At 56.3% G+C, this 23,498-nt stretch overlaps 1 protein-coding gene across 15 annotated transcripts in view; it reads right to left on the reverse strand.

The window, feature by feature from the left end:
* The window catches only part of HDAC4 (histone deacetylase 4), a 289,653-nt gene that overhangs the window by 66,374 nt on the left and 199,781 nt on the right, over nucleotides 1–23,498 (reverse strand). For all 15 annotated transcript variants that reach the window (XM_059054872.2, XM_059054871.2, XM_067027304.1 and 12 more), the window contains 6 exons: nucleotides 20,279–20,399; nucleotides 14,263–14,384; nucleotides 7,981–8,112; nucleotides 4,212–4,324; nucleotides 462–578; nucleotides 174–372 (listed from right to left, as the gene is read on the reverse strand). In XM_059054872.2, coding sequence (XP_058910855.1) covers nucleotides 174–372; nucleotides 462–578; nucleotides 4,212–4,324; nucleotides 7,981–8,112; nucleotides 14,263–14,384; nucleotides 20,279–20,399 — 804 coding nt within the window. The remainder of the gene's footprint in view (nucleotides 1–173; nucleotides 373–461; nucleotides 579–4,211; nucleotides 4,325–7,980; nucleotides 8,113–14,262; nucleotides 14,385–20,278; nucleotides 20,400–23,498) is intronic.

Consider the following 23,498-nt stretch of genomic DNA (forward strand, 5'->3'; position numbering starts at 1 on the left):
GGCTCACGCTCCCGCTTCCGTGCACCTGGCTCTGCAAGTGGACTCGGCCTATCCGGCCGCAGCCTGGCATGTGATGGGCAAGTCCAGAAGTTCTGGGGGGTGGGGGGACAAGCCACCCCGCCGGCCCTCCCGGGGAGCCCACGACGGCCTGACGCGGCCCGCAGCGTGCTCACCTGCGACGAGGGGTGTCTGCGCGGGCGGCTGCTCCAGGAGGACCACGTGCTGCAGGAGGGAGCTGGGAGCCGCCCCCGAGTCGCGCTCCAGGGGTGCGCTGCCCAGGTAGGGGGTGAGGTGGGTGCCCGGGAAGAGGGAGATGCGTTGCTGGAGGGCCGGGAGGGCCAGTCTCTCGGCCTCCTGCTGGCTGGCCGCCCCCTGGAGAGGCACAACCGGGCCCCCGGGGTCAGGGGCCTGGGCTGGCCGCCCCGCACCACCGCCACCCAGACCCGTGGGCGCCCGCTTACCGCGGAGGGGCCGGTGGCGGGAAGTCCCAGCGTGATGTTGGGCAGGGATGGCGACGTGTACAGGGGCAGCGGGCCCACCGAGCCTTCTCGCGTCACAAGTCTGTGCGCCAGGCTGGTCTGGGGACAGAGCACACAGGGCCATCACACAGGCTCCGCACCCCCAAGCCTGGGTGACACTCGCCAAGGGAAACGACCATGGAAAACACTTCGGGGCAGACCACGCCCAGTTCTGAGATCCCCGGTACAGAAATCTATTAACGAGGACAGCACGGGGGCGGACACGGCATTCAAAGCGGGCCACAAGCACTACAGCCTGATCCACAACCCTTCACTCTCTTGTTTTGTTCTTATTCAATTCACTCATCGTTGTAAACTATCAGAATAAAATCTAGGACAGTATATTTAAAAATACATTCTTAGAGTTGGGAATGTCTTTCCAAACATATCATGAGAGGTAGAAACCAGAGAAGAAAGTATTGATTAAAAAAGAAATCCCCTCACATAAAAGGCAAATAATGGTGACAGCAAGGTTGGCAGCGTATAGTAGAGACAAAGACCAACATATAAAGAGCACGCAAATCAAACAACAATTAGTGAGAAATGACAAAGAAGAACCAGTATGGAGACAAAAACTCAGAGAAAAAAAATACTCAACATCATCAGTAATCTAAAAACATATCTAAAAATCTAAAAACAGTTAAAAACCTATCTAGCTGGCAAAGATTTTCAAGAATGACTCCAGCACCTTGACCCAGAGAAACAGAAACACACTGCCGGCTGGATCATAAATCGGTATGCTCCTTCTGCAGGACAATTTGGCAATCCGTGTCAAAAGCCTTAAAACCGGATCTAACCTTAAATCCTAAAACCCCACTCCGCCCTCAGGATGCACTCGTAGGAGATAAAGCTGGACGCACACAGACCTGGCCACAGGAGCGCTCTCTGCAGCAGCGTCCACGCTGTGCTGCAGCGTCTCAGAGGATAAATCCATGAGGGCACGCTTACACACGGGGACGTTCAGGTTGGAAAAATCTTGTTGATGACTTGGGAACTTATTTATCACGTGTGGTTAACTACCAGTCCCCGAGGACTTGAACTGCTGTCGTATTTCACACCTTTTTGCTTCTAGAATGAAGGTTCTTTGGTAAAAGGACACTGTCCTATTCACACAGTATCCTCCCTCACTAGACGCCCAGTGACGTGTGCGGGACCAAGGGCACAGGAAGAAGAGGACGAGAAGGTGGCTGCCGTGACGCTAGCTGGTGGTGACATGGAAAATAACACTAGCGATGGACATGTAACCAATTCTCCCCTCGTTCTTCTCACAATGGACTATATAATTAAGGACGAGAAACATTCTGGGTGCTTTAAAATTTCATTTGCAAAGTTAAACAACTATATGAGCTGAAAGTTGTCACAAGTTATTGTAAACAACGGCAGGCTACCTGTAAGCCCCGGCTGGAAAGTCCATCAGAGGACTGGGCGATTACCACCACCCCAGGGCATGTGCGCAGGTGTTCGGTGCTTTGCAGAACTTCCTACGTGGCTTAACGGTGTCATACTTGGTGTTACTTGGAAACACACACGCACGTGATAAACTCCGGCCTCACACTCTAAGGGCAGAGAGCAGGAAGGACCGGCGTTCTTCCTCTGGGAGGGAAGTTAGTGCATCTTCCCCGGGGAGATGGCTGCAGCCACCTTTAGTTCATTCACATATTCAATTGTACAGTAATGATTAAAGGGCTACTTTAGAAAGTAGCCTTTTCTCTAGATACAAAAAAAATCAGCAAGCTATGATTTAGAGGAAGTGATTGAGATTGCCAAGGAACGCATGATTTTGTTCCTGGATTTGTCCAGGAACAAAATAAGCAAACATTTAATGTTTGAAAGTTGTCATTTCCTCTTTATAACCAAGGCGTTTTTTTTTTTTTTTTTTTTTTTTTTACCTGATTTATTTTTAGAACTGAAGCCGCCTTCTGGGCATTGCCTGCTATGTTGACTTGTCCGCGTTTCCAGTGCCGGCCATCTCCATCTGCCCCAGGGCGCGCTGCTCAGCTGCCCAGCTGCCCAGCAAGGCCAGGGCCAGGGCAGCATGCCCTCTGCACGACCCCGGATCACACTTGGCTTTCGGCATCGGCTGAACATCCTCCCCTGGGGAGAGGCTGTCCACGGGTCAGCGGAGCCCTGCTTCCTCCACGTAAGCGGGGCGGGGGGGTGTGGAGGGTGCTGAGCGCCCCTCAGTCAAGCAGGGAAAGGGGGTGCCGGGCCAGTGGGCCTTGCTCCCGCATGAGCACCCCACCTCACCTCTGGACTGGAGGAGGGGCAGCCAGCATGGAGCTCTCCGACAACTGTCCAATTCTAACTGCGCTTGAAATCCACAAAGGACATCCAACTGTGATCACATCTTCAAAGACTACCCCCATGATTACAATGAGTACCTAACGTACAACATGACAACTGCACTCTTGACGTTTCTCGCGAGTCCTCTGACATCTATTAACCTGCAGTAGCTTAATTTCCATTAACATGTGATTTGTAAAAATTAACACATAATTTAAACTGGCATCCACCCAAATAAGGCATCTCTACAATAAGAACCGTTAGGTACACAACTGCCCGTTTTACATAAAATCAGGATCTATGACAGCTATCGACAAGCCACACCCAGCATTCACGTCTCATGCCAGGTAGCAATTTCTAGGCCAAGTTCTAAGGCTAATTACAGGTAGACCTCAGCTATGAACTCAGTCTCACAGAGAAGGACTGTTAAAGCTTTTAATAATATAAACAAGTATTTAAACCGGTAGGTTGAAATGCACAGGTCACGAAAGAAGTAGACATATAAAGGAAAAGAATAAAAGAAAGTGGGGATTCAGCAAGCTAGAGGCAGTCATACAAAATCATTTCTAGCAGTCACCTTAGTTTCTAAGAATCTGCTTATACCTCAAGTGTCTAGAAATTGGAAATGAACATGGAGTGGACACGTGTGCCTGTGTCCTCCAACTAAGACTTGTCAACCCCCTGGAAGGGCGGGCCTCATTTCTAAATATTTAAGGAAGAAAGTAAATACCAGCATCTGATAAATTATAGCCTCCTGTAAGTTGGAAAGAACGTAAGAAACCTCATGAGGACCTTGCAGTCAGCAGGACCGTCTGGGCGGGAAGAGCTCGGCACCGCTGGCTCAGTCGGGGAAGCGAGGTGTGCGGCCGGCTCCCCGGCGGCCGCCCCCACCCTCGGGCCCCGGATACCGGTCGGCACCTGCCCATCCCACTGGGCGCGGGGGCGATGACTGGAAGCAGAGGCCCCTGTGGGGCAGGGTGCCTGGCACAGGGCTGGCACGAGGCGGGAGCTCCAGGGCCACTTGTGGGAGGAGCCGCGGGAGAGAAAGTGAATAAGGAGGGAGGTGAATGCATGTAGCACAGGTTCTGGAACCTCAGGCCCGGAACGGGGCCCTGACCGAGGGCTGGTCAAGGGCACGACCTGCAGCCAGCCCCGGGGCCCCTCCACCTGGCCGGAGCAGCCCCCAGAGAGCCCTCCTGAACTCTCTCTGTACCCACGTCCCTCTCAACCTGCAGCACACCTGGGGTCTGACCGGCAGAGGGGAGGGTCGCTGACCCCTGTGGTCAGAGGCTCCTGGTTCCTGAGATGCTTCTGAAACGCTGCCCCTGACAGTCAAGATTGAAGGGCAGCTGGAAACTGCTCTTTGGAGCCGAAAGACCAGACGTGGACACAGGAGCGCTGGGCACTGACCTCGGTCGGGATGCTGGCGACCGCGGGCGCAATCCCGTTCTCCGCGCTGGCGCTCCCAGAGCTGTTGTTGGGTGAGCTGGGTGCAGAGCCTGGGGCGCTGCTGCAGGCCGAGTCTGGGGGAGGGAGAGACACCTGTGAGCCTGACTCAGGTCAGGCAAGGACACAGCTTCCGAGGCCCTGAGCCGCGATGGCCGCCTGTCCTCAAAGCTGCGCTTCCGCTTCGAGCTGGCGGACGGCAGAAGTGCCAGCAAGAAAGAACAGGACCACGGTCCCCAAACAAGGGTCATGGAGCTAATTCCCTGCTCTCCGTTTTGCTAGCGACCCCTCGTGAGCTTCGCAAGCCTGTGGCTCGTGAAGGCCCCACTGGCACCTTCTAAGCTGTGCACACTCTCAACTTTATTCCCCTTTTGAAAAGTCTCAAGATGATCGTAAACCCCAGAAAAAGAGACCCTGAACACTTATTGATATTCTAACAACAAAAGGCGAGAAGACACAGAGGCCAAATGACTGTGAACGGGGGGTGGTCAGAGTCACTGTGCTTGCTTATAGAGGCCCCTCGGCCAACGTTTGCTGTGAGCTAATCTTTGTGGTTTTCAAACATCCCGGGAAGAGCACAGCTGGTGGCTTCTGTCATTGATCAGGGTTATGGGAAAACTCACCCCAAGATACTCTCCAAGTAGCTGTGACGGGGGTGGGGAGTGGCCCCGGCCCACGCATCGGGGCTGGGACTGAGGCGGCCGTATGTCCCAGCCGGCTCTGCCCCTCAATTCCAAAGGAGCCACTGTTGCTGTGCGTGCAAACACGTGACATAATAGGAGGGTCTTGCTTGGCTGAACGGTGCTTATCAACGGCAGCCTCTGGTTAGAACCTTCCAGAGGGAGCCAGCCTGAGCCATTTGCCTTTCCCTCCTGAGCACTCACTGACCACGGGCACTGATGACTTAAGACTCTGCCCTGATCTGGGCTCCCAGGCTCGAGGAGGGGAGGCCCGGGCCACCTCCCTAAGCTGGCACCCTGGGGGTGCTCAGCAGGCCACCCTTCAGCGCATGAGACCACGGAGCCGCCCGCGGGGCCTGGCGGACTCTGAAACCCGATTCCAGCTGAACTCGGGGTGACAGTGGGAAGGCTGGGGGTGCTGGTGTGGACGGCAGCGCCCATCCCCCAGCGCCCCACCCCACAGGCCCGGCTCACTCGGGGAAGGAGACCTGACCCCCGGGGCACATGCACGACCCCCTCAACCCAGGGGACCGTGAGCGCCCTCACCCTCCCCACCGAGCAGCGGTCCCCCTGGGGACACCCTGGCAGCGAGTGGCTCTGTCCACTCGAGGGCCCGCCCCGCCCTCCGGGGCACTGACGGTGAACTCAGGCCCCGGCTCCCCTCCCTTCCCACCAGATCCAGAGCCTGGTCTCCGCCCAGTGAAGTCACATTCATGGGCGCCCCCGACTGGGCTGGCAGGTGTCACACTTCTTCACGTGTGAAGGCAGGGCTTGCTTCCCCGACCCCCATGGCAGCCATGCCCCTGTCTCGGACGCCCACACGGTGAGGCCCTCCCAACTTCCTTTAAGCGGGCCTGTCTCAGCAGCGTCGGCAGATCAACTCTCCCAGGTGTGCGTGGGAAAGCACGACAACTTTCGGGGGCAATAAAAAAACACGTATTTCTCCAACTTTTCACCCGTTTTCAACTCAATAATGTTGATTATTTTTTCATTCCACTTCAAGGAATCTGGTCTAAGAAAATAAATACAAATGCGTAACCGTCACGATCTTATTTGTATCAGCACAATGCAATACCATGAAAGGTGCCAGAAAGTGTCGTGACTGATATCAAGTGAGGAAAGGATACAAGTGTACACGGGGCGCGTGGCAGACAAGTGTACACGGGGCGCGTGGCAGACGCACAGAAAAGGACTGGAAGGAAATGTGCTCAGATGTTAACGGCAGTTTGCTCTGGCTGGTGTTGGAGGGGCAGCTGATTCCCTCGTTTGCTTTCCCTGGTGGGCACCGCTTCGACGAGGGACTGGGCGCTGCCATGTCCCGGGACCCGTCTCACCATCCTTCCAGCCCCACCTCCGGCCCGCGTCTCACCGCCGCCCCTCCCCAGCCCCCTGTACCCTCCCCAGCCCCCCGTACCGGCTGCTTCCGCGACGCTGTGGACCTCTCCTGCTCAGGGACCTTCATCGCCTCCCCAGTACCCCGGGGGAGGTGCCCCTTGCTCTCTCTGGGACCCTCCCTGCCTGGAAGTCCTTATTTTCCAGTCTTGTGGAAAGCCAGCTCTGCGCAGCGCACCCTGCCTCTCCGGCCGCCGGGAGGCGTGCTGTTCAGGAAATCTGTCCCTCATCTCCGTGCTGCCCGCATTCACCCATCGAGCTTCCCCGGGCCCGGCGTGGCCTCCGCCGCCGCCCCGCCCCGCTGCCTTCGCTGTGCCCTCCTCGGATAACACAGCCCAGGGCCAAGCTGGGGCCGCGTGTGGCGCGTCAGCTGCCCCACACGTGACGTCTGGGCTCTGCAGTTCGACCGGAAGCTCCCTGGAGGTGAGAACGCAGCTCACCGTTTTGGTGCCTGCCCGGTCCTGACACAGTCAGGGGCTGACAGCACGAACGCCAGCGCCGGCGCTCAGCACGAAGCCGCCCGCCGGGGACTCTGCGTCCCACCGGAGGCGGGGCTGGAAATAAACGCGGGGGCCCGCCGTCCGCGGCCTGGCACCCCCCGGAGAGACGAGGCCCACGTGTGGTGAGACGCACGCTCTAACTCATTCGAGGCCCGCGTCTGAACGGAATCCCCCAGGCAGAGGCTCCGGGGGTGATACTCTTCCCGGATCTCTCTACCAGAATGAGCACATGAGAAAGGCGGGCCCCCGGGCATGAGGCCTCAGGCTCCGCTGCACACAAGTCCACGAAGTGCAGAAGCAGACCCTCGGACTAGGGGTTTCAGCCCCGGGCTGCGGGACAGGGGTGAGGGCACTCCGGCTCTCATCTCATCCCAGACCCTGGACTCAAATCGGAGCGTCGGGTTCCCGGCCCCTCACAGGGGGAGCACCCCGGAGCCCCTCCTCCTTCCCCGGGAACTTGGCCCTGAAGGACGCCGCCAAGAGCCCTGGTTTTCCCACCAAACCCTGCCCTTGGTGCACACATGGTCCCGCCCCTCCTGTTAGCAGGCCGCCGGGGCAGCCCCTCTGTCCCGTGATTCTAGGGCTGGTGGATGTGCACCCTCTGGAAGTGGGGCGCATCCCAGGACGGGGCTCCGCCTGGTGGGTGTGCTTCCCCGAGTCGGCCGCTAGGTGGGGGCCGAGAGCAGCGCGTGGACGGAGACCCGGAAACTCCCAGGCCCCCTCCTCCTCGCCCCGCCCCTGTCCGGCCCACTCCCCCCAGGAAGATTCTCACGCTCGCCAGTGGCTCAGACACCGTTTAATGGGCAGTGGGGTAGGCAGGAAACGTGGCATTCACCACTGATAGGGCACGATCAGTTAGAACCCCACCTTCGGAGGAGCCTCCACTTAAAATTCCTGAGTCTCCTGTGACGTCAGGAGGTCTGACTGCTCTCACCTGCCCGGCTGGGTCAAGGTCGGGAACAGGACAGTCGTACAGGGATGGGGAGACCCCCTGCTGGGGCGCCAACGGTGGCCTGGGACTCACGGGGCTGGCGCTGCGGGCACAAGAGCCCTTGGGGAGGGGGCGGGCGGCGGTGGGGACACGTGGAGAGGCAGGTTTCGGTGCTGAAGGGACAGCGCACAGGAGAGCCTCTCAGGGCGGCGGGGTTGGCACGAACGTACCTGTGACATCCAAAGGACGCTTTTTTAGAGCCGTGACCACTGGCCCATCTTTCCTGCGTAACAGGGGGCTGCTCCGTCGTTCAGCCACTTTCTGCTTTAGCCTGGAGCGTAATTTCAGATTGGGTTCAGAAGCTGCATGCAAAGGAGACACCGTTACAAGCAGGCAGACACAACTGGGGTCAAGGTTATCTCGTGAGCGCTGTAAGAATATGCTCACTGGGTAAATATTAGCTTAACACAGATGCGCTGTTCCAGGCTGGAGCAAGGCGGCAACCTGAGGCCTCGGGCAGAAGATGTCCAGCCCCAGCCATCGGTCCAAACGCTGACTCAGACGTACCCAATGCCTTTAGTGAACTGTCTGCGGACAGAGGGTTATATACATGTTGGAGCGGCCACTGCATTTCCAAGTAGCTGGGAGGAAACCGGGCCATCGGGGATGGTTTTGGGGCTCTGGCCCACAGATGTTACTATGACCCCAACATTATAGACTTTCCCGTTCACCTGAGAATCACAAATTCCTCCCTCACGTAACAGCCCAGGAGCCAGCCGCCCACTGGAGCTCCCGGCCACCGAGAGGGTGCTAAGGTCAACCCGCCCCGGTGAGAGGATTAGCCATGCCGCCTGCGGTTGTTTGCCTGACCCCTGGGCACAGGTGCTTAGGCTTGGTTTGGTTTTGGTTAACAGCTCTGCTTGTGTGCGTGGAGCCCTTTGCAAACACGCATCTTTAAGCCCACGGTGGTCCCAGCCTCTGTGCCTGTGCCTGGAGCCCAGACCCCCCCGGCCCTGGGCCAGTCCAGTCCCACATCGGGGGTGGGCCGTCTTGGGAAGAGGGCAGCCTCACACGGCCGGGGCCCTCCCGGTGGCCTCCAGACACAGGAATCTCAGCCCCACCAGGCCGGCAGCTCGGGAGTCCAGGACAGTGGTAAGACCACCACTCCGGAGACGCGTGTGTTCCGAGGCTTTACTCCGCTACATTCAAGCTTCTACTACTTGTGGATTTGCAAACTGGCGACTTTTTACCTTTTGTTTTTGTTTTTAATCAGCTACCCTGCTGTTTTTAATCTTTCTGGAACAGGAAGTTTACTGCTCTCTAGAGCAACAAACAACACAACCAAATTGCCCCCAGAATTGGACGTAAGCTGGTTTGGGTTATAACAACTGGGCCACGTGTGTCTCTCACGGCCGCTGTGACTCTGCCCTTTGGGGAGCACAGGGGGCAGGGCTGGGGGTCCAGGCTGCCGGGTGACCCTGAAGGAGGCTGGGAGGCAAAGGACGGTTGCTCTGTGGATCCTGGGAAGAGCAGAGAGAAGCAGTCCCCCTAAACGACGCTCCGCAGAGAAATCAAAGACGTGCAAGGAAGGGGGGAGCCACAGCCCTTCCCAGAGGCTCAACTGCTCTGGAGGCACTGATTCTGGGAGAGACGCCCTCTCTGCTTTGCATCATTTGTGTACAAAGCAAGGTTCCCTGGCAAGACTTTCATGTCGAAAGACAGAAAGGATCCAACTACAAAGCAGCCTTCCCCACCGGCTAGAGGATCCACTTCCATTGTTTTTAATACTATTTTTACATTTTTGAGATAACGGTAGATTCACATTTCATTTGTTTCTATTTCTACACTGAGTTTCTTACTTTATCATTATTTAAAAAGAAAAGAGAAAGCCCAAACCCCACCAGATTAACAAGCAAGGAAACAACAACTCTTCTCCCACTAAGATCTCAGCTGAACCGACACGGTTTCCACAGCCACATGTCCGGCCCGGGGACGGAGGCTGCTCCTGAGATCCAGGGCAATGCAGCGCCCACAAAAGGGAGCGTGCGGCCCCCGGTCCCAGCGGGGGCCCCTTTCAGGGGCACTGAGGTCAGTCTATCTGGAAGCAACACTGCCTTGTCCTGACACCACGCCCAGCAGCGAGAGAGGAAAGCGGAGACTGAGGCACCAAGGATGCCCAGGACATGGCGGGGGCAGCAGCACAGAATTCAGAGACTGTGTGTGCTCAGAGCTGCCCTCTTTGGAATTCTGAAAAGGACAGTGGAGGACGCTTCAAACAAAGGTGAAAGAGGAGGAAGAAGTTGAGAAATCTGAAAAATGGGAGTAAAAAGGCCCGACATCAAATTAACAAAAACGCCAGGAGAGGACAGAGCAAACAGAGCAGAGAAAATCCCTGGCAAAGTAACTCAGAGGAGACCCAGTGCCCAAAGGGGTCAGCGCGGGCTCGCTGTGGCCTGCAGCCCCTCGCGGGGGGCATCCGCAAGGGGTTTCAGAGCCGCAGGGCCCAAGGGTCTACCTTGCGAGCAGTGTCGGGCCACTGCAGTGGCCACTCCCAGGGCAAGACGAGGACCTGAAAGTCCTGAAGGAAAGTGGCTTCTAGACCCAACCACATCACCTATCACGTGGGAGCCAGAATAAATGCATTTACCAGCACGCAAGGACTCAAAAAATGCACATTCCACACGCCATTTCTCAGAAAGCTTGGAAGAGCTGCACAGCCAAGATGAAGGAGACCACACACAAAGGTGCACGTGAGTCCAGGGAGAGAGGCCGAGGCTCCCCGGGACACCGTGCAGGGGGGTCCAGGGGCCATTGGAGGCTTCCGGGCTGGAGCAGAGCTGCCGGACTACCTGCCCTCCATCTGCCAAAGCGTGGGGGTGAATTGAAAGCAAGTAAGTATAGGGACACGTAGGGAATATAGCCAACGTTTTATCATAACTACAAATGGAATATGACCTTTAAAAACTGTCCAGTGTACAATACTGTACATCAACTATACCTCAGTTAAAAAACAACCACGCAGGCACACAGGAAACTAAGCAAATGAAAGGGTTAGGGCAGGGCTGGGCGGGTGGTTCAGCTGTTTCCCGAGTGAGCCTTGTGGGGCTCTTTGATTTATGGACATTTATTTACTTCGATAACAATAAAAAGAGAACTCTAGAAAGACAAAAGACAGACTAGAATGCTAAAATGTTTTGTAGCATACATGACAGAGACAGGATTGGTATTAACGTATAAAGCAACAAGGAAAAAAACCCAGCCGACAGAAAAGCGTACGGGTGAGCTGCCTTTAAACACTGGACAGTAAGGGACCCTCCCTGTGTGACCGGTATGGTTGCAGACACTGGGCACAGGGGGTGGACAAGAGAGACACGGTCTGGCCGGCACCCCTGCTGCCTGGCTCAGGAGCACCGGCCACCCTGCGCCGTGGGAACGTGGCAGAGGGGTTCTGCAACACGCACTCAGCTTACTTCCTGGTAGGGAGGATGGAAAGTACACAGAGACACCCAAACCCCACTAACGATGACAGAACTGCTCTTTGAAACATCACAGACATCGTGACTTCCGCACCCATCACACCCGCTCGTGGTAGCACCCCACGAGTGACGTGGGACAGGGGCCTCTCATAAGCGGCTGGCAGGGTACCGCGTGCTCGGCTCTTTACGCCACGAACACTCATTTGAACCGGCGGCTCCATTTTCAGGAGTCTATCCTAAAGAAACAGCGAGCAAAGGGACCTATATCTGTGGGCAAAATAAAAACTATAAAACTGTTACAACTGCTGTAATTTTCGCATGTTGGGATGATATAGAAAAAGGTGCTGATCTTGATACATTGAAATGGAGTGGTACCCACGATACAGTGTTAACTGAAAACTAAAGTTGCAGCCAAAGGGCAAAGCAGGTGTTTTAGTTGACAAAGAGACAGGCACAGACCACATCTGCGTGGAGAGATGCCAAACCCGTAACGGGAGCCATCTCGGGGGGGTAACATGCAGATGTGTGCGTTTTACTTATGTTTTAATTTGTCGTATGTATACATTCCTTTTGTGATTTTTTAATTAAAAAAGCACTGTACTTGATGCTTAAGACTGGTACTTTTCTACACCCTCTTTCCCACTCAGTAGCTTCAATAGAGCATTTCAGGTGGCCATCAAGCTCAGATAGGAACAGTGCATATCTGAAAAAGACTCGTTCAAGATCTCACTTCTCATGTGAGAAGGAGTCCAAGTTTGACAGAAATCCAAGCTTGCAGTGAGGCCCTTCTCAACGCAGACACTGCCTAGTACTTGACCATACTCGCCATCGCTACAACTTTCTTTGCAAAGCACAGCAAAGCCTTTCTAAAAACCTTCTGAGCACATTCACACCACTGTGTAACGAGCGCAAAGTTGATGGGAGACAGCTCAGTACGAAAGCCCTGTGCGGGGGCCGGAAGCGGCGGGGGGGCCCCGCAGGGCCAGGCACTGTGGAGTGCACCCCCGTCTCCCCGCCCGGGCAGCTCAGACAGGGCCCATTCCCTGGCCCGGCCTGAGCAACAGCCGCAGGGCATCTACCACCCCGCGCCTGACGTATATAAAACACACCCAGGGACAGCTATACACGGTGTGGGAGGCCACCAGGATGCCGCGGGCGCTGCAAGCCGCATCAGAACAACGCGTGGACCACGCGGCAACCGGCCCCTTCCCAGACTGCGGAGACGAACATCACGTGTGACAAAGGCGGCTGTGCCCTCTTCCCTGGTGACCTCGACCCATGCTACACGTGGACGTAAAAGAAACCAGCACAACTACCGTTCAGCTCACCAGGAGGCAGGGAAAGCTTCGCTTACTCACTGACACATGCGGCCACAGTGATAGAGACACCCCGCTCTGCACTGGCTGCTGCACGCCACCTTGCCTCCGGCAGACCCTTGTCAGGTGGTGGAGGCCCCGCTGGGGTGCAGGCTGCGGAGTGGGGCCCCCGGAGGCAGTGCATCGGGCCAGGGCCTCTGCAGAGACCTGAGACGGGGCCTCGGTCCACTCTATCTGTACTGGGGTGAAAACCTCGCCTTGCCCTCCATGTGCCTGGGCACCCGCCCTGGCCGGGCCCTGCAGGCGGAACCTGACATCCACCCTGGGCCTGGACCCTGCCGTTCACCTCCTCTCGCGGGACTGGAGGCTGAGGCCCGTGGCCCGTCCCCCCGCCCGTCCCCCCAGCTCCGGGCCCGGCACCCAGGAAGCACCCGGCCACTGCTCGCTCACGAATCGCAGGGAGGATACAGGCGGGCTGGCAGCCGCTGCTCGGGCTTGGGCACGCGGCACTGCCTTGGAGTGAGCGCACCCCCTGCAGGCCGAGCGTCAGGAAGCCAGTGGACCCCGGCTTACTGTCCTGTGACCCGGCAAGGCACCCAGCGCCCGTGTCCACCCGGGGGCCACTGCCGGCCCTGAGCTGGTAACAGACACGCGGCTGCCTGCAGACCTGGACTCTATCCCCTGGGGCCGTCGAGGAAGCACTGGGACAGCAGTTGCTGACAGCAGGGCCATGAAGGCTCACTGAGGGGTTTTCAGTGACTGGATTGGGTAAAACGGGCCACAGGTATGCCCCACACTCACTCTACAAACCGGACCCTGCCACCCCCGAGGGAACGCCGACAGGGAAGGGCGGGAGGGGGGCTGGAGCGTGCGGCTTCGTGTCCCTGCTGGCCTCACCGGAGGCTGTGCACACGGCCCACGAGCGGCCAAATGCGTCCTTCTGCTCCTGACGCCCCCTCGCCCCCCCGACCTGCCCTCTGACACGAGGGGGGGGCCCTGCCTCCCACACCTGTGCTGGGGTCAAGTCCACGGAGGCTGAGCTGAACAGCCCCTCCCTTCACCTCCGGCTCCCGTCTGGAGTCTGCTATACCACACGCTCTCCGGGGCGCAGCTCTGCCTCCCGGGAGGCCCCACGTCTTCTGTCCTTAGGACGGAGGGCTGCTCCCAACACCTCATCCCTCGGGTGAAGAAGCTGCTTTAGAGCACCGCTGTCCAGAATGGACCAAACTCCTTTGGAGGAAACAAAATTCGTCTTCACGAAGAAAAAGCTGTGTCGCACGGACCCATTTCCATGAAGCAGGCACCCGGCATCTCCCACGCGGCCCTGCGGCCGTGGGCTCCACCTGTCACCTCTGAGACCAGGGCAGCCGGCCGGCCCTCCCACAGCCCAGGTCCTTGCTTCTCGGGGGCAAAGCTTCCAGAAACACCTCTCCTCCGGCCCCTGGCCTTCTGGCCACCCTAACGCACAGCCCACAGCCGTTCTGATTTTTCTTAAAAGGCGCTGACCGCTTAAACCGTCACCGCTGGGGAACGTCCAAGAGCCCTGGGAGCGCTGCTTGTGTCTGAACACGCTTCTCCTTCTGGTCTGTGAGGGAACTGCTGACGTAAGCCCGAGATGCGCACCTGGGAGGCCTCCCAGGACACGGAGCGCTTCCTCCTCGTCCAGGTTTCCCTCCCCGTCTGGGACCCCCTGCCCGCCCGCTGCAGCCCCTGCACCGACCTGTCTTTCTGAGAGGAAAGTCATCTTTGGCGTCGTACATGCCCAGGACCGGGTGGCTGTAGGAGACCGACGCCCCGCTCTGGGGCGGGGAGCTCTGGTCCAGGGAGCTGTGCTGCGTCTTCCTGCAGAGAACGGGCAGGACAGAGGCTTAGTGAGCCGCACGCACGGGCACCCACGGCCGTGCAGGGGCCGCGCGCACGGGAGCCCCGCACAGGTCCCCACGACGCCGGTCCTTCCTCTGACGCGCCAGCCCAGCTCGCAGCCGGCCTCCTGGACAGCCCGGCCTCCTCTCTGGGGCAAGACTGAAACGACACAAAACCAACACTGAACAAGCGAACCAGCGCCGACCGCAGCCTCCCCTGCCGGGCCCTCGGCGCCGGGGACAGCAGGCCGGCACGACCGCGCGCCCGGGCTCTGCCCGGCCTCCTCCTCTCGGGTGTCTCCCGACCGGCTCTGTTCTCAGGCTGGGCGGGCGGTGTCACCACTGGCCACAGAGGCGACGGCCCTCAGGACACAGGGGACAGAGGGAGACAGGTGGGCTCCAGGTGCAAGGGACACAGGCGTGCCGGGCGCAGCTGAGACCCGGCGGGGGACTCTGGGGACAGTGCTGGTGACGTCTGGTTCTTGAGGGCAGGAGCCACGTGGGGACTTCCCTTCAGCAGAAGTGCCTTCACGGGGACAGCGGCCCCAGCCATTTCCCCTTCCTCAGGGAGGGGGGGGTTGGCGGCACCACCTCTGCCCTGAGAGCTGATTCATGAAATTTTCTTGCTCTATGAGCAGCCGGCCACAACGCAAAGTCCTTGGAATGCTGGACGGGGCGGCCGCCAGGAGGGGGCTCAGCGTGGGGACCGGACCTCGGGACGAGGAGGGGTGCTGCCGTGCCTGGGGCTGACCACCGGCCTGCGTCCTGCGGGCGCGCCTGCCGGCTCAGCCTCGCGGGAAGCTCTGAAGGTGTAATGAATCCCGTGAGCCTTTAAACTGTGTAATCTGCTTAATGACTTGAAACGAATTTGCCAACGTACTGATGTGGAATTTGTTAGACTGTTTTATTTGAATACACAGTACTCCACATCTACGCACCTGGTGTTATTTGAATTAAGAATGTGAGCACTGAAATGCTTACAGGTGGGTATTTAAATATTTGAGAGCAAACCGGTGCAGAGAACGTGGTGATCACGGAGCCCAGTCCCAGGATCCCAGCTGGCAGCATCACGGGAAGCGCCCAGAGAGCCCCGGAGAACCGCCCTGCCAGGCTGCACACCCCCTCTGCCCAGGGCGCAGCACCTCCCCACCAGGACGCACGTCAAGGGGGCCAGGGCCGGGGACCCAGGGCCCGACGGGCCGCCCTCACGCTGGCTGTGCCCTCTTCGTGTTGTGCCGCCAGGCCTCACCTCGGGGGCCATCCTTGCACAGCCCCATTAGAGGCCGGAGGGCAACTCTCTCTGCACCTGACATCTTCAGGCCGCATCCTCCAGGGAGCATGGCCTCGGCCGGTTCCAAACCTCTCCTTCAGTGCCAAGTTCTAACCTGGGCAAGAGATCACTTTCTCCTTCGTAAGAAACATGGAAAGGCCTGTGCGTGTATTACGTGATTTAAAAAAAAAAATAGACAATTATGATTAATAAAATATTATAGGTAATAATAACTCTTATAGTTATATTTTAATGGTAGAGTTCGTTTGTAATTAAGCCCGAAGTAGGAAGAGCTATTTGTTTAAGATCTAATAGATTTTCTCTTCTGTTTTGATCTCTCGAGTTGCTGTCAGTATTCAAATCCTCACTTTCTTGTCCAGCCTTAAAATGAGCTACAACAGGAGGCAGCCGGCATGAATCTGCCTGTGTGCTGTGGCCTGAGAGCTCTCAGCAGACCCGCTCCGCGTCGTCCAAGAGAGCGCGGCCCAGAGCAGGCAGCCGGACCGACCCCGCTGGTAGCAGCGCGGACGAGTCCAGGCTTCAAGAGTGACGCGCGTCACGCACGGCAGCCTGGCTTCCCCAAACCGCGCACAACCGAGGAAGACCAACTCAGCACTAGATGCCCCGCGCTCAGGGCTCCCAAGGAAAGCACAGGCCACCTGCCCTCCGGGGCGGGGGGGCACCCACCCCTCATCACACAGCCCAGCGCTCACATCTGCCCCCAGCAAGCAAGAGTCTGGACATGTGAGCCAACGCCAAACCTGAACTGCCACTCTTCTGTCTAACTCAGCCCCGGCCAGAATCGCCTTCCAGGTTTTCAACCCTGCATTCCAGCCAGGGGAGGAAGCGGCCGGGGTGTGTCTCTGCTGTGACCCTGGCTGATGGGAAGGGCACCTTGTTTTAAAGACAATCCTCCCTGATGAAGATGGAAAAACAAATATGCCTTGTTTTCTTTCTAAACGTTCCCGATTGTAATACAGAATAAAGCGAAACACAAATTCGGCCACTTCAATTCCATCAACCATTGGCCTTTCCTATTACCTCAGATTTGTGCAGGTGATTTAAAATAAGTAAAACTTGTCATCACTCACACCAGCACTGGCCAACAGAAGTCACACCAGCTACATGTGCAACTTAAAATTCTCTCACAGACACGTGCACATGAGCAAAAAGGAAGCAGTGCAATCAACTTCAGTGTTCTCCTTAACCCAATTTATCCCAAATCCTATCACTTCAACATGTAATCAATCTAAAAAGTATTAATGGAATAGTCCCGGTTCTTTTTTCCCACGAAGCTCTGAGATCCGGCGTGTCTGACATTCACCGCTTGTCTCAATCTGAACAGCCCGTTTCAACGCCCTGGAGCCCACATGGCTGGTGGCTGCCACAGGGACAGCCACCACAGTCTCATACGAGGAGCTTAAAGCTGGGGGTTTTCACAAGGGTACACCGTGGAACCACCATGCCTATAAGGCCACAGAGCAGCGTCACCTTCACGGAAGGCCCACTGCCCTCTGGCAAGGGATCTCCACCCCTGGCCACTGCCGCCTGGCTTCCTGTCACTACAGCTCAGCTGCGCTGACCCTAGAACTGCTTGCAAAGGCATCGCAAGGCAGAGACTCTGCGTCTTCGACCAAGCTTAACGTTTCTAGGTGTTGGCGGGCAGCCCTGGGCCTCGCTGAGCAGCAGACTAGGGTGCCCCTGTGTTTCACCTGCTGGCGGGCACTCGGCTGCTTCCGTTCTCTGGCGATAATGAATAAAGCTTTTATGACCATGGGTACACAAGTCTCTGCCCGGATGGAAGACTTTACTTCTCTTGGAGACACACCTAGGAGCGTGGCCGGGTCATGGGGTGGGAGTATGTTTACCTTCATAAGAAACTGCCACGGTGGCTCTGACACTTCAATTCCCACTGGCCACGCGTAGGGGTCCAGGGCCTCCACGCTTTGGCCGACACTGGGTTTGTTCAATTTCAAACCCACTGGGTGTGAGGGGGCATCTTGCTGCGTACTGCATTTCCCGGATGACTCACCATCTTTTCATGTACTTACTGACCATCTGCATCTTTATTTTGTGAGGCATCGGGTCACATCTTTTGCCCATACTTTTTCAGTAGGTTGCCCGTTTTTTGTTATTGAGTTGTAGGAGCTCTTTATATGTTTTGGATCAAGTGCTCTGTCAGATACATGCATTGCAAATATTTTCTTCTTGCCTGTGCCTGGCCTTTTTATTTTCTTAAGGGGGCCTTTCAAAGAGTGAAAGTTTTACATTTTGATTAAGTTTATGTTTTTTGGTTTATAGTTGAAGATTCTGGTGTTTTAAGAACTCTCTGCCTACCTCTTCCCCAAGGTCATGAAAACTTTTTCCTATGTTTTCTTCTGGAAGTTTTAACAACTTAGCTTTTATGTTCAGGTCCATGACACTTAAGCTGACTATCATTTGTGGCACGAAGCCAGGGTCGAGGTGCGGTTCTTTCCCTATCGAGATTGTTTTTTTGCTGGATTGGTTTTCCAGCAAAGTTTTGCCTTCATGCAGCAAGTGAATGTGGTCCATGATCTGGTTTGGTTTTGGGTGACAAAACGAGAAAGGTGCCAAACCCAACACAAACAAACCCATCCCCGGCTGACTCCGCTGAGACGAGTCCGTCCCCACTGCAGCCTGCATGGCCCAGTCCCCTGGGGAAGAGGGAGCTCCCCACCAAACGCTGGACCCGGGCAAGCAAGCGTCCGCCAGGTCTCAGCCGCCCTGCTCACCAGGGAGCGGCGTGTCAGCCCCTTCTGGCACCCCGCCCCCAGGCCTAGCCGCCCTGCATGCCCCCACCTGCCCCTTCTGGCTCCCAGGTGCTCCTTGCTGACCCCTCCTCCCCAAAGCCCTTTCTCCCTTCCAACCTCTTGGCACGTGCAGCTCTGCGGAGACCACCCCTCCCCGGCAGCCCGCAGCACCTTCCCATCCCGCGGGCTCCGTCCTCCCCGTCAGGTACAAGCACATCATCACGGCCTCTATTCCTGCCAGCCTGAAGACCTCACCCCACCACTCACGGGGTGTCCTGGCACTGGCCGCCCCGATCTCTTCACGTCACTGTGGCCACTGTCTGAAGACCCCACTGTGGTCAACCGTGACCTCTGCTCTCACCACCCAACCTCCTTTGGGCCCACAGCACTCTTACTGCTGTTCCCGAAGCCCCCCAGCTGGGCTCGCCTCCCCAGGATAGGCCTCTCCTGAAACGGCTCCTGGCGCGTCCCGACTCTCGGATCCCCTCCCCTCCCCCATGGAGGATGTAGGAGCACCTCCTCACCCCTGCCCCACCAGGCTACTCCTGGCCGGTCCCCACGTCCTCACCCGCCGGCCCGCCTGCCCGGCTTCTCCTCCCTCCCTCCCTAACCTACTACGCTGCAGGGCATCTGCCTGGCAACCTTCCCCAAAGGGGGAAATGGAGCTTTCCCACTGCAACACCCAGGGCGCTGTCACTAGTGGGGAGACCAGGGATTGGTGCCACCACATCGTGGGGTCCCCGGGTGTGCTGCCCCAGAACTCTCCATCGCTGCGGGGCACGTGGCCGCCGTGTACGGCTTTTCGGGGACCACCGCTGCCGTCTCCGATCTGGGCGAGTCGTGCCACCGGCTGAACGGCCTGAACAACAGCCTGCTCGTGTGAGTGCGGCCTGAACGCCTGTGTGGCGTGAGGGGCTGCAGACACGCACAGCAGAAATGGCCTCGGAACGGAAACGCCTTTCATGTTCTACCACGACAACCAACGTCATCTGCTGAAACAAATGGGTTCATTCCGGTGGGATCTGGCGGCATTTTAGCAAAAATGTTGTCCATCCGGGGGCTCCAGAAGAGCTACATTTTTCCCCCAATGAATTAATGATAATCACATTTTCATTTATGAAAACTACCCTGTGAGGTTTCTTCCAGAACAGAAAAAAAAAACCTTGAAAGTTGTAGAAAAGTATATTCAAAGCAAAAATCTGAGGCACCTTCGACCACGGTTTAAAGCCACGTAACTTTGTCACCCCGCTTCCAACTCGGCACGTGTCAACCGCCAGCCGTGCTGAGCGGCGCACAGGCCCCGAGGAGAGACCCCCGGCACACGAGCATCCTCGCCACGAAGTTGAAGACTTCTTTGGCTTTCAGTTCTGAGCGCGAACAAGGCGCTTTGTGGCCTCTGTCAATTACGCAGGCCCTGGGGGAGGGTTCTTAGTATAAAAACAATAAAAAGACCGCAGGTGCTTTTGACTTGCCTGGGAATCGATAACACATCGCGTAGAAATTCGGGAGGTGCATACGGACGACTCAGACCGGGGTTTCTTTTTCAAGAGGTTCTTTTTGCGGCCAAAGAATTGCATGAGAAGCCAAGAGTAATGGTAAGGCACTAGCCCCACGAACATCTATCTCTTTAAGGTTTGTTTAAAGACAGGCCCCCTCCGCACCTGGACGACCGCCACGTGCGTCCAACCGGACCCCTCTGGTCTGACCACGTGTGCTGCCGGCTCACGGAGTTTCTAATTCCACGCCCTCCAGGGTGGAGAGCTGAGCACCACTCCGGCCTACCCCCAGACCCCATGCACCCGGGCGCAGGGGAGACCCGGCCCCTCCACTTACCCATACCAGTAGCGAGGGTCACTGGACATGCAGTGGTTCAGGTTCCGGTGGGCCAGCGCCTTCTTTTTATTGAGGACAAACTCCTGTAGCTTCATCTTCACTTCTGTGCTGGCCACAGCACCTGGCGCGGGAGAAAGCAGAGGCGGGTGATTCCACACTCTGCCCCAGGGGACCCTGAACCACGTGCCAGAAAAGGCAGGAAAGGGATGGAGAGGGTGGGATTCCCATTCAGGACGCTGCCGACGCCAGAGAGCATCTCAAGGAAAAGAGAAGGACGGGAGGGCTTGAAGGAAGAGGTCTTCTCTTCCCAGGAGTATTTTACGTCATTGCATCCCATTTAAAACGCAGCGGTAATCAGCACAAAATCCTGTTGTAACCTAACACAAACCCACTGCCGAAGGAAGTTCTAATGTTCTTACATAAAAGGAGGTCCTGAATTAGGCGGAGCAGCAGGGTGGGTTCCTTCTCACTGTAGCCAGAAGGAACAGAGCCTCAGAGAAAAGGCTCTGTGCAAACTGAAGCATCGTGGCTGCGACCCGTGTGACGGGATGAGGCGTGCCTCCCGGGACCTGGCAGAGGGCAGGGACAGGGCAGCTGGGCTCCCTTCCAACCCTGTCAGGGGATGTGCCCGCTCTTTGCAGCCTACAGCCACCTGCCGAGACAAAGCGCGTTTCACCAAGTCGGACCAAAGCTGAAATCTCGGGTTCTGTGTTTTTTTCTGGTGGTCGTAGAGGTTGCCCACAGCCCCGTTAGAGGAAACTGGCCAATCTGAGAAACAGACACACACAAAGTCCAAGCCCACCACCCTCACTCGAGGTCTGCCGGCACCTCATCCGTTTTCCTCAGAGCTGCAATCAGACTCCAGGGCACTTTGGACCCATCCTTCCATTAGAGATAGCGGTGAGTGTTTTCCCTGCTGTCGCACAGAATTCAAACAGCATTTGTAATGCTGGGAAAATGCTTCACGAGGTGAGCGATGCAGAGTTTACAAAACCCTTTCCCAGCTGGGAGACGTTTTTAGACATTTCCTTTTGTTGTTCCTGTTAGAAACCATGTCGCGTCAACATTTATAAGTAAATATCACCCCCCACGCTTAGGATTATGTCCTCTGAAGAGATGAGCAAAATGCCTACATCCAACAAAACATTACAGCCCCTGAAGCACCTTCTAAGTTGTCTTCCAAAATGCCTCTATACACGACCACCCAAGTGCAACCCCACTGGCCATAGACCAAGAGCAGGTACCCTGTGTCTCTATTAGTCCTCGGGAGTACCAGTGAACCCGAGTCTCTGTCGGTACTCAGGAGTACCACCTGACCCTGTGTCTCTATCAGTAATCAGGAGTATCACCCGATCCTGCATCTCTACCGAGTAGTATTTGGGAGTACCATCTTACTCTTGTCTATCGGTACCCAGTGGTACCACCTGACCCTGTGTCTCCATCAGTACTCAGAAGTACACCTGACCCTTGTCTCTATCAATACTCAGGAGTACTACTTCACCCTGTGTTTCTATCTAGTAGCACTCAGGAGTACCACCTGACCCATGTCTCTAGCTATAATGGTATTCGGGAGTACCACCTGACCCTTGTCTAGCAGTACTCAGGAGTACCACCCGACCCTTGTCTCTATCTTTAATAGTATTCGGGAGCACCACCTGACCCTTGTCTAGCAGTACTCAGGAGTACCACCTGACCCTTGTCTAGCAGTACTCAGGAGTACCACCTGACCCTTGTCTAGCAGTACTCAGGAGTACCACCTGACCCTTGTCTCTATCTTTAATAGTATTCGGGAGCACCACCTGACCCTTGTCTAGCAGTACTCAGGAGCACCACCTGACCCATGTCTCTATCTTTAATGGTATTCGGGAGCACCACTTGACCCTTGTCTAGCAGTACTCAGGAGTACCACCTGACCCTTGTCTAGCAGTACTCAGGAGTACCACCTGACCCATGTCTAGCAGTACTCAGGAGTACCACCTGACCCATGTCTCTATCTTTAATAGTATTTGGGAGCACCACCTGACCCTTGTCTAGCAGTACTCAGGAGTACCACCTGACCCATGCCTCTATCTTTAATAGTATTTGGGAGCACCACCTGACCCTTGTCTAGCAGTACTCAGGAGTACCACCTGACCCTTGTCTAGCAGTACTCAGGATTACCACCTGACCCATGTCTAGCAGTACTCAGGAGTATCACCTGACCCATGTCTCTATCTTTAATAGTATTTGGGAGCACCACCTGACCCTTGTCTAGCAGTACTCAGGAGTACCACCTGACCCTTGTCTAGCAGTACTCAGGAGTACCACCTGACCCATGTCTCTATCTTTAATAGTATTTGGGAGCACCACCTGACCCTTGTCTAGCAGTACTCAGGAGTACCACCTGACCCATGTCTCTATCTTTAATAGTATTCGGGAGCAGCACCTGACCCTTGTCTAGCAGTACTCAGGAGTACCACCTGACCCTTGTCTAGCAGTACGCAGGAGTACCACCTGACCCATGTCTCTATCTTTAATAGTATTCGGGAGCACCACCTGACCCATGTCTAGCAGTACTCAGGAGTACCACCTGACCCTTGTCTCTATCTTTAATAGTATTCGGGAGCACCACCTGACCCTTGTCTAGCAGTACTCAGGAGTACCACCTGACCCATGTCTAGCAGTACTCAGGAGTACCACCTGACCCTTGTCTCTATCTTTAATAGTATTTGGGAGCACCACCTGACCCTTGTCTAGCAGTACTCAGGAGCACCACCTGATCCATGTCTCTATCTTTAATGGTATTCGGGAGCACCACCTGACCCTTGTCTAGCAGTACTCAGGAGTACCACCTGACCCATGTCTAGCAGTACTCAGGAGTACCACCTGACCCATGTCTCTATCTTTAATAGTATTTGGGAGCACCACCTGACCCTTGTCTAGCAGTACTCAGGAGTACCGCCTGACCCATGTCTCTATCTTTAATAGTATTTGGGAGCACCACCTGACCCTTGTCTAGCAGTACTCAGGAGTACCACCTGACCCTTGTCTAGCAGTACTCAGGAGCACCACCTGACCCTTGTCTAGCAGTACTCAGGAGTACCACCTGACCCATGTCTCTATCTTTAATAGTATTTGGGAGCACCACCTGACCCTTGTCTAGCAGTACTCAGGAGTACCACCTGACCCTTGTCTAGCAGTACTCAGGAGCACCACCTGACCCTTGTCTAGCAGTACTCAG

Source organism: Kogia breviceps, chromosome 2 (assembly GCF_026419965.1).
Source record: "Kogia breviceps isolate mKogBre1 chromosome 2, mKogBre1 haplotype 1, whole genome shotgun sequence".
In the NCBI taxonomy this organism is placed as follows: Eukaryota; Metazoa; Chordata; class Mammalia; order Artiodactyla; family Physeteridae; genus Kogia; species Kogia breviceps.